Source organism: Mus caroli, chromosome 7, assembly GCF_900094665.2.
Source record: "Mus caroli chromosome 7, CAROLI_EIJ_v1.1, whole genome shotgun sequence".
Lineage (NCBI taxonomy): Eukaryota > Metazoa > Chordata > Mammalia > Rodentia > Muridae > Mus > Mus caroli.
This window is the reverse complement of record NC_034576.1, coordinates 11,763,574-11,773,887: the sequence shown is the minus strand read 5'-3', so window position 1 is coordinate 11,773,887 and position 10,314 is coordinate 11,763,574. Positions and strand designations below refer to the sequence as shown.

The 10,314-nt window shown below is 49.9% G+C and overlaps 2 protein-coding genes and 1 non-coding gene across 3 annotated transcripts; all 3 read right to left on the bottom strand.

Annotated features, from left to right (window-relative positions):
- Positions 1-117: 117 nt before the first annotated feature.
- Positions 118-224, bottom strand: LOC115031699. The gene has a single exon (XR_003837359.1). It is a non-coding gene; the product is annotated as a U6 spliceosomal RNA (small nuclear RNA).
- On the bottom strand, positions 200-4,043 carry Rnf225 (ring finger protein 225). The gene is made up of 2 exons (XM_021165987.2): positions 3,513-4,043; positions 200-3,104 (listed from the first exon to the last, which is right to left on the bottom strand). Exon 2 carries the CDS (start codon positions 3,091-3,093, stop codon positions 2,095-2,097), a length of 999 nt encoding a protein of 332 aa, XP_021021646.1. The 5' UTR covers positions 3,094-3,104; positions 3,513-4,043; the 3' UTR covers positions 200-2,094.
- A 256-nt stretch (positions 4,044-4,299) lies between these two features.
- Rps5 (ribosomal protein S5) lies at positions 4,300-8,709 on the bottom strand. The gene is made up of 6 exons (XM_021165992.2): positions 8,630-8,709; positions 7,941-8,049; positions 5,382-5,591; positions 5,118-5,246; positions 4,492-4,590; positions 4,300-4,414 (listed from the first exon to the last, which is right to left on the bottom strand). The coding sequence occupies exons 2-6, from the start codon at positions 8,046-8,048 to the stop codon at positions 4,346-4,348; spliced, it is 615 nt and encodes a 204-aa protein (XP_021021651.1). The 5' UTR covers position 8,049; positions 8,630-8,709; the 3' UTR covers positions 4,300-4,345.
- Positions 8,710-10,314: the final 1,605 nt, after the last annotated feature.

The window sequence follows — 10,314 nt, the reverse complement described above, 5'->3', positions numbered from 1 at the left end:
GTCCCCAGCATCTCCCTTACCCCCACACACTTGGGTTCAGTCCCCAGCATCTCCCTTACCCCCACACACAAATCTTGAGTTGGGTAATTGTCTTAGATTATCTGGATGGGTCCTTTTTTTTTTTTTTAACGCTTCATGAATTTGCGTGTTATCCTTAGGCAGGGGCCATGCTAATCTTCTCTGTATCGTTCCAATTTTAGTATATGTGCTGCCGAAGCGAGCATTCCTAATGTTTTTATAAGGGAAAGAAGATAGCTCCAATGTCAAGGACATATGGTGATGTTTTGTTGCTGGATTTGAGGGAACCACAAGCCAAGGAAGGCAGTCTAGAAACTGGAAAACTAAGAAATAGAATCCCTCAGAGTCTTCAGGAGGACATGGGACTGTTGGCTCCCTAACTTTATTGATTGATTATTGGTTTTTATTTTAAGACAGGATCTCTTGCAACCAGGCTGGCCTCAAACTCACTTGTAGCCTTGAACTCCTGGTCTTCCTGCCTCTATCTTCCAGGTACTTCAGTGTTTGCCCCATGATAGGATTTTAGACTTCTGGACTGCAGAACTGTGAGATAATGCATGTGGCTCTAAGACATGGAGTTGGGGATCAGTTGTTACAGCAGCCAGAGAAAACTAACACAGCCCACTCACTCTGCTGCCCTCTGGATCAGCCTGTGAAGCTGGGCAGTGTGCTTCCAGTGATCCAGTGCATTGATCCCAGCCCTGTGGGTGATGGTGGCACCCAAGTGTGAGCCAAGAACTGGTCTGGGAAGATACACCCCTGGGTTCCCTGATGTTCTTCCTCTGGTTTCATACCTGGAAGAAGCAGCTGAGTTTCTCCAACAGACATGCTGGGGCCCATGGCAGCTGGGAGCTTACAAGCTTAGTGTGCCTGTGGGCATTCCCAGGCTGCCTCCGTCATCCATGATGCAGTCACTCCCTGGCAACTGTTCTGAATCAACTGATGCCTGGTGCTGAGGACATACAGGTAAATAATCCACTCAGAAGCCTCCAGATACATAGAAGTCACATTTCATTCTGGAAAATGCTGCCCACCCTTAATATACCATGTCTCTTGCCAGGTGAGGTGAGGTAGGACATGGTTTTCAGAGGCCCTTTGATGCAGAGAGTAGCTGCCTTCCTCCAACTCTGTCTAAGCAAATATGGCTTTTGGGAGAAAGACAGCAGACATCTACCACAGAAGTGAACACTAGAAAGACTTAGACTTTAGCTGAGGCAGAAGGAAGGCTACGCAGAGCTGATGGAGCCCAGGAGTAGCTAACAGCATCTCTCATGTTAGCTAGGGAGGACCAGACCTTCCCTCATTGAATATTTGTCTGAGCTACAGGAGGCCTTGGCTCTCTAAGCCTTGATGACAACAACTATTCCACAACATATTGCATCAGACCCAGGAACCCAAGTCCAGAGAAGTTCCTAGATCAATTTGGAATTTACATCTCAAATGGGAGCCAGTCTTCAGGAGTCAGGGCCTTCCCCAGCCCTAGCCAGTCCACATTTGCCCCTCCAATTTGGAATCTTGGTCAGGTGTGCAAGTGCTGAAGTTTACAGACTGGCTGTGGGAAGGAAGATGCATGAGCAGAACAGCTGTGTTGTGCTATCAAGATGGGTGTCCCAAGCCCCTGCAGTGAGCCCAAAGGATGAGTACATCAGATCCTTCAGTCCCCAGAGCTGGCCAGGAGTGTCTCCAGCAGGGGTCTGTGCTGGTATAACTTAAAAGTGCTCCTAACAGCATTCCATCAAGACCAATGCTAAAGGACCCTGACACAGTTCTGTGTAGGTGACACTGGGGAAGAGGCCGGCTGGACTTCCACAGAGATGAACATCAGGGGCACCCCATCTAGACCTACAAAGGTATGCCGTTCATTAAGGTCGCGGCCAGAGAGAGTACCTTTAACTGGATGGTCACGGGAATTAAAGATGTGCTCAGAGAATTCTTGTAGCATGGTTTGAAAGAGTTCGTGTCTTTCCAGTCCCCGATTCGGAGAAATGGGCACTTTGGTATGCATTTTGTTTCTGCCTTCCAGGATGACACAGAAGTCCCTCAGGCCAGGAGACTGGGCCTGCAGCGTGGAGGCATTTATTGCTGCAATTGCTCCTTCTTCCCATCAGCCTGAGCCCTCGGGTTCCAGTTAAGATCAGTCTCTGCCTTTGGTGTTTGATCTGGTGGTAAATCCGGGATCCCCTGAGTCTCTACTGGGTCTTTGGTAGCCTCCTCAAGCTCGGGCGTGTCCTTGGTAGCCTCTGGCAGGGTATCGTCCAGGTCCAGGTCAGGCTTTGTGGGGCGTCGTGTCCAGGCATGGGTCCAGGGCGCCACTGGCGTGGGCCGCGGTGAAACCCAGAAGCCATTTTCGGGGGCCAGCGCCACAGTCTGAGGCCGCACACCGGAATTGGTGACATGAGGAATGAGGAAAAAGATGTAGACACCAGAAACCACAAGACCCGCGGCCACCAGCACAGCTAGCGCCACTGCTGCGTTGAAAGCCCATGCTGGACTGCTCAGGGACAGGCGACGTGACAGCGGGCGGCCAAGGCGAAGCGGGGGTGGAGGCGGCGGGGCACGCACTGTGCGGCTCTTGCGCGGCCCGGGAGACGGCGGTGGTGGCCGCAGGTACAGGAGACCCCGGCGTCGGTCAAAGCGCACAGAACCCTGGCGTGGCAGTGGCGCGCGCGCATCGCGAGGCAGCAAACCGGGCTGCGTGGGCAGAGCGGGCAGCCCCCGGCGCGGGGCCAAGCGTGTGGGCGCGCGGCACATGGGGCAAGCCACTGCATCGCCGCCACCCGCAGTAGCCAGCGACAGGCGTGCCAGGCACTCGAGACAGAATACGTGACCGCAGTCCAGGCGTTTAGGCAGCTTGAAAATGCCGTCGAAGGGTGACACACAGATAAGACATTCCATGGGGGATGTAGGGGGCAGAATGGGGCCTGAGCCAGGGGTGCCATCGCCCTCCTCCTCTTCTGCATCCTCGTCTTCGGCTCTGCTAGGAGAGTTGGGTGCAGAGACGGTACTTGGGGAGCTGGGGCCAGAGCCCTGGGATGTTCGGTGGCGGCGGAGCCAGGGCAGCCGAGGACACGGCATTCAGACTGAACCTATGGAGAGAAGAGCTTAGGTAGGAACCTGGAGGTTGTTGACAGATTGACAAAATTTCAGAGTGGAGCAGAGTAGGTCTAAGGAAGCAAAAAAGTGAGGGCAGGGAGTCCTTGTTTGGACCTATTGTCGCCAAAGGTCTAGAGACAAACTGGGTAAGCAGTTTCAAAGATGTAGAGGATACATCTCTGGAGAGATGCAAGAGGATCAACTCCAACCTTGAGAAAGAATAGTCCCGGAGTAATTAAGACTCCAGGGAACACTCACTATATTAATCTGTCACCTGGACCACCGGACTCCCAAGCTGGTGTAGAGGCGCCCAATAGCTGAGAAAAGTAGTAAATTCAGGTTATAAGAGCTAACTCCTCAAACAGAAACAACTGACTCTGGTCACTTTGCAAGACACCCACCTGTAGACTCCTTTCCTTGTGTGGGATTGCAGCGTCTCTTCTGTTCTGACCCCAATTTCTGGCTTGTCTGCCACTAGGTAGCTAAGTGCTCCTCCCTGAAGGAGTACACCTGACCCTAGGCCAACCCTCTAGGTTCCCACATACCTGCTAAACCAGTCTAGCCACTTGCCCCGCCCCCAGGCCCCTCCTACTAGTATGAACAGTCTGATCTATACCAGATGCTAGGGTGGGTTCTGACTGCTAATGGAACAAGACCATGGACCACTCTTCAAAGCCTCCAGTACTGGTCTCCATAGCGGCACTTGAAGCCTGTACACAAACCACACTATGGGAGTGAACAAACTAGATCTACCTAGACCAGACCAACACAAGGTCCTCATCCCCAATACTTGTTGGGTCTTTCCTGGGCACCAGGCTTACACTCTCTGACTAGCACTAGTTCTGAGGTGCTACAATTCTGCAGGCACTTGTCATGAAAAGAACAGTTCCGGGGCTAGAAAGATGGCTCAGCACTTAAGAGCACTGACTGCACTTCCGAGGCTCTTGAGTTCAAATCCCCAGCAACCATATGGTGGCTCATACCCATCCATAATGAGATCTGATTCCCTCTTCTGGAGTATCTGGAGACAGCTACAGTGTACTGTACTTACACAATAAATAAATCTTTAAAAGAAAATACAATTTTCTTTTTGTTTACTGGTGAATGCCGTGCCAGGGAGGTGAGTAGCATCCTCTATACCATGGGAGGTACCCTATGCCCTAATGATTAGACAAGCACACAGGAAGGTAGAATTGTTCCAAAGGACACAGTTTATTAGGCAGCAGCTGGGAAATCAGCGGTTAGACTTGGCCACACGCTCCAGTTCATCTTTCTTCTTGATGGCATAGGAATTGGAGGAGCCCTGCAAGGACAGATGGTTAGCTCTGAATGCTGGACAAGCCCCCAAATGTCCAACCCAAGTGGTTTGCCCTGACCCACCTTGGCAGCATTAATGAGCTCATCTGCAAGGCACTCTGCGATGGTCTTGATGTTCCGGAAAGCAGCCTCACGAGCCCCTGTGCACAGCAGCCAGATGGCCTAGACAAGACAGACAGGGCTCAGGCCTCAAAGGGTCCCTCCTGCCAGTGACCTGGGACCCACCTCAATAGATACCATACACTTACATTAGGGAGTTGATACCTTATCAGATAGCTGATCTGAGAGGGCTGAGAAAACAAGGGCCCCAACTAACAAAGAGACTTAAGAACTGCCAGCAAAATATTTGATGCTTTTGACTGGAACCCTTGATGTCCCCATGGTACTCAGGTATCAAGCAATCCACCCTGTGCCTTTCAAGTAGCTAAAATTACAGGTAGGTATGTGTACCACCACAAAATAGACTCAAACAAATCAAGAAGAAACAAAACAAAGCCTGTTGTGAAAGTACACACTAGGGATGAGATGAACCAGACCAGGAAGGCTGGACTACTGTCTGCCTCATACAGAGTGGAAATTCAGGAAGGTTTCCTGGAGGAAGTGAGGTTCCTGGTAAAACATGCAAGACAGGACCCCACCCACTCGTGCTGATGGCTCCTGCCCCACCCCTTCACAAGCCTCTGACCCACCTGATTGACTCGACGCAGTGGGGACACATCCACAGCCTGTCGTCTCACTGTCCCGGCCCGCCCAATGCGTGTTGAGTCTTCTCGGGGGCCACTGTTGATGATAGCATTCACCAGGACCTGCAGAGGGTTCTGGCAGAAAAGGGGGGCGTGAGCCTGATATCCACCCCCAACCTTTTCAACCCTAAACAAGGTGGCAGTGTCACAGGTAATGAATCTGGCATGTATACCATGAAGCTTTGGTATGAATCAAGGACAAAACCTTACCTCACCAGTGAGCAGGTGGATGATCTCAAAGGCATGCTTGACAATTCGCACAGTCATGAGCTTCTTGCCGTTGTTACGACCATGCATCATCATGGAGTTAGTAAGGCGCTCCACGATGGGACACTGTGCTTTGCGGAAGCGCTTGGCAGCATACCGTCCGGCACTGTGGGGCAGGTACTTGGCATACTTCTCCTTCACAGCAATGTAATCCTGGGTGGTAAAGAGAGAAGCACGAAGGAGTAGTCAGTAGTGGGACCAGCCTCAGATAGATTAGAGACTGAGAACTGGCTCAAGCCATGACATATCCCCAGCAGGTTGTGAACATGAGCTTTAAGAAAAAACCAAACCAGTGACTGCTTCCTCCCATACATAAAAGGGGAAAGTGCTGCCCGCAGTGTGCATACTTCTACATCCTAACACTTGGGAGACAGAAGGATCTCTAGCAGTTTAAGATCAGCCTGGTCTATAGTGAATTTCAGAACAGCCAGGGGTGCACAGTGAGATCTTGCCTCAGGGGCAAGGGGAGAGAACACTTCCTGTAATATGCAAACAAGGGACCTGAACTCAGTTTTCACAAGTATTAAGTAATTGCACTTTGAGTCAGGCGGTAATGGCACACACCTTTAATCTCAGCACCTGGGAGGCAGAAGCAGGAGCACTTCTGTGAGTTTAAGGCCAGCCTGTTCTACACAGTTACAGGACAACCAACACTACAGAGAAACCCTGTCTGGGGTTGGGGTTGGGCCCTGAGAGTAGCATTATAGGGGCTGCAGAAATGCCTCAGAGTTTTGGCTGCTCTTCCAAAGAACTCAACTTCTATTCCAAGAACCCACATGGCAACTCACGACTGTCTGTAACTCCAGCAGATCTGACAACCTCACAGGCAGAACAATGTACATAAAAATAACGGTATTATTAAAAAAATGTTACTATGGATATTTTTTAAAGACAGTCTCCCATGTAGCCCTGGAATTCACTATGTAGTACAGTGTTGTCCTATACTTAGAGATCTGCCTGAGTGCTGGGCTTAAATGCACACACCATTGATTCAAGATGCTATGAACACTTGGGACTCCTCAAAGAAGGGAGGGCTATCCTGTGTAGTTTAAGGACACTTGGCAGCACACCAGCACTTGACAGATTATTCTGGATCACCTGTGAGACAAAACCACATTTATTATCCTACCTGTTGCCTAAGAATTTCTTAGTGTGTACACACTGTGTCTCAGTGGCAGTGTGTGTTGGCCTAGCATGTGAAAAAGCCCTGGCTCTAGTCACTAACACAAAAATGATTGCAGACCTCCCCAAATAAACTCACAAAAGTAAACTAAACACTCACTAAACAAGACTCAAAATCCTTTAGATTAATGCCTAGGTCCTGCTGTTTCCTTTTCCCTTCTATTTTGTGCATGCATGCAAGTCAGGGGACAACTTGCTGCTGTCAGTTCTATTCCTCTACCTGTGGATTCCAAGGATTAAACTTATATTGTCAGGCTTCGTGGTAACTGTCTGTATAGGCTGAACCACCTTACAAGCCCATTCTGTGGTATCTTTAGAGATACCTACTTAATTCCTCTGAACAAAATAGACAACTGGGCCTAAAGATATAGCTGAGTTGGTAGGGTGCTTGCTTTGTAAAAAGCCCTGGGTTCAATGTCAAGTAGTGGGATAAACTGGGCATGGTGATATATACCTTCAGTCCCAGCACTCAGGGGACAGAATGCAGATATTAGCTTTCCCCACTACACAGGGTTTCAGGCCAGTCTCAGCTATGTGAGACTACCTCAAAATGAGATATGAGGGCAAAGCAAATAGCTCCCATACTAATTTAGCCCTAACACCACCCATAGCCAATTGACATTTTTCAGGGGAGGGCAGCAGGGAACATTCTCTTTTTTTTCTTTTGGTTTTTCGAGACAGGGTTTCTCTGTGTAGCCCTGGCTGTCCTGGCACTCACTTTGTAGACCAGGCTGGCCTTGAACTCAGAAATCTGCCTGCCTCTGCCTCCCGAGTGCTGGGACTAAAGGCGTGCGCCACCACGCCCAGCTTAGCAGGGAACATTCTCATAGCTCCAACTGGTCTCATACTCAAATTCCTCTTGCTGTAGGCTGACAGCAGATTACCACCTGCTTTTGACAAGGGTGCCAACAGGGTTCAGTTGACTAAAGCCATCTTTTCAATTGATACCCACTAACTGAATATACAAATGAAAAGGGACACCAAGTCAGGTGTAGTGGCACATGCCTTTAATTCTAGCACATGGGAGATGGAGGCAAGATCTCTAAGAGCTCCAGGCAGCCAGCAAGGGCTACACAGCAAGACCCTGATTCTGTCTCAAGAGACACACGATTAGAAAAATGGGGAATAAAAACCACACCATAACATCTTTTAGTGCCAGTTTGTATTAAGGCATGGATGTGGCTGTCCAGTTACTGCTCTTCTACTTGTCTTATACATCCACTGGTTGTTTTTATGCCCCTTTCTGAACTAGAAGAGCTCATTCACACCTGGTCTCCATAAAAACATCATCACAAAGAACAACCATTAAGTTCCTTTTACCTGCAGAGAAATATCGTTGATCTGCACATCATCAGTGCTCCATTTCCCAAAGAGCTTGATGTCAGGGGTCTCTGCCACCGCTGGTGTGGCTGCTTCCCACTCAGTCATCCTGGGAACAGGAGAATGGCAACCGTTACAGCCCAGACATGCTGAAGCAGTCCTTCTGACCCCAAACTCTTCAGACTTACTCCCACTTTGTGGCAAACTGGGACGTTAAGGGGAGACCCAGAAAGCTTTGAACAGCTCTCCAAACCCAGAAAAACCACTCAGGATTCTAAAGTAACTCGGCAGTCACCAAGCTAACCAGCTGGTACATGGACCACAGTATGATGGTTCATGAAGCCATATACTCATCAGCTTCCATCAGATTTCCGTTGTGCACTTAGAACGTGTACTGAGCAAAAGAGTCACCACAAAACTAAGCAAACATAGATATATGTTTATGGTATGTGACCCAAGTGATTTCCCCGGAGTCCCGTGTGTACAAAGTATGAAGTCAAACCAGGGCAAACAAGAGGCGAAGACTAACTCGGCCCGCGCCGAGTTTCCCTAGGCACCCTTTTCCGCAGAGAAACGGTGAGGTCCAAGCGGTCACGCCCAGGCTTCAGGTTCCGCCTCCGGACCCCCAAATGTGCCTTAGAACACTCATGGTCACCTCTTCTGAACTCCGTGTCCCTCCGCAGCCTCACCTGAGGGCGCAGACCGGGCTTCTCAGACGCTCGGCGTGGACCACGCGCCGTCCTGATACAGACAGGAAGAGGCCGCGCGCAGCGGACCAGCGCTTTTATGCAAAGCAAAAACTTCCGGGTCAAAGGTAGAGACGCACGCGCAGATGAAAACGGCGCGCTCACCAACCAATCAAGCGCAGGGATGAGAGGCACCCTTTGAGCCGGGTAAAGCATGCGCACTTTTAGAAACAGCGCCACGCCCGTCTTCTGGCGGACCTCTGAAGCACTAGCCAGGTTTCTGAGTCGGCGCACATGCGCAGAAACTTTGGTGAAACCGACGCCGCCATATCTAAGTAGTGCTGACGTCCACTCCACGCTCTCGGTAATTAGGCTGCAAAACTCAGGAACCATGGATGGTGGATTCTTAGCTAGGGCAACCAGCTCGGCTCACAGTTTCTCACCAAAATAGTGGGGTCGGGTCCTGTGGCTACCACCGATCCGGGTTCACAAGCACCGGCCCCACCCTCCCCTCCCGCAAGCCATGCTTGGCGGGTCCCAGGCTTCCGGTATGGGATCACTTCCTTCATAATCTCTCTGGCCACGTTTGTCTGGGCTTTTTTTTCCTAAGGTTCAATCGCGGACAGTAGATTCCGACCGCCATTCGTGAACCTCCCCGGGGAGGGATACATAGAGGGGAGTCCTGGAGGGATTGGTAGCCCGGGGATCTCCTAGGTGACTTACTTACCTGAGATCCCAGTGATTTAGTACTAATAAGGGAGAGTCCTTGTAGCACCAGCTGCCCAGGAACTCGCTCTTTAGACCAGGCTGATTCACCTGCCTCTGCTCCTCCCAACTGCTGGGATGAAAGGTGTCAACAAACATAAAGAGAGAAGAGAAAAAGGAGGGGAAGAGGGAGGGAGGGAGAGAGGAGAGATTCTCACCCCGTTTTCTTCTCTATATCTCAATTCATACCTTGTGTGTGTGGAGTGAGGGAAAACTGGGATTTCAGGAATCTTACCTAATTTTATCGTTGTCGTTGGGGGTATCACCCTACTTATCTTTGAAAGCTGACATTGCACTACAGTGGTTGATAATGGATGTTTTTATAGACTCCGTGAGTATTACCTACTAGGTGACAGAGGACAGATGAGGGGCCCCTGAATATGGGCCATAGGTTAAGAGAAATGTTGCAGCTGGGCAGTGGTGGCACATGTCTTTAATCCCAGCACATGGGAGGCAGAGACAGGCGGATTTCTGAGTTCGAGGCCAGCCTGGTCTACAGAGTGAGTTCCAGGACAGCCAGGGCTACACAGAGAAACCTGTCTTGAAAAACCAAAAAGAGAGAGAGAGAGATGCTGCAGAAATTGATTTGCACAGATAAAATTAAGTTTGCTTATCAGCATTTGAGAGCTGGAAGCAGGAGGACCAGAAGTTCAGGGCCACCTTCCACTCCATAGTGAGTTTATGGCCAGTTTGGGCTACATAAGATTCTACCACAAACAAAAACAAACAAACTCCCAACCAAAACCAATAGCATTGTTATTAGTATTTTGAGACAAAGTCCGATTATGTAGTCATGGCTGGCTTTCAAATTGCTCTTTAGACCAGGCTGACCTTGAACTCATTCATCTGCCTGTCTCTGGCTCTCTAGAGTTGGGATTAAAGGAATGCATCATTACAATCAGCATCCCTAAAATTCTTTTAAA

What these genes read in the sequence shown, in the direction of transcription:
- Rnf225 (XM_021165987.2), bottom strand. Translation starts at nt 3,093, where the DNA reads ATGCCGTGTCCTCGGCTGCCCTGGCTCCGCCGCCACCGAACATCCCAG.
- Rps5 (XM_021165992.2), bottom strand. Translation starts at nt 8,048, where the DNA reads ATGACTGAGTGGGAAGCAGCCACACCAGCGGTGGCAGAGACCCCTGAC. An exon ending in TCAACGATATTTCTCTGCAG is followed by an intron (nt 5,592 to 7,940) that starts GTAAAAGGAACT and finishes TTTACCACCCAG; the next exon opens with GATTACATTGCTGTGAAGGA. An exon ending in CACTGCGTCGAGTCAATCAG is followed by an intron (nt 4,591 to 5,117) that starts GTGGGTCAGAGG and finishes TGTCTTGTCTAG; the next exon opens with GCCATCTGGCTGCTGTGCAC.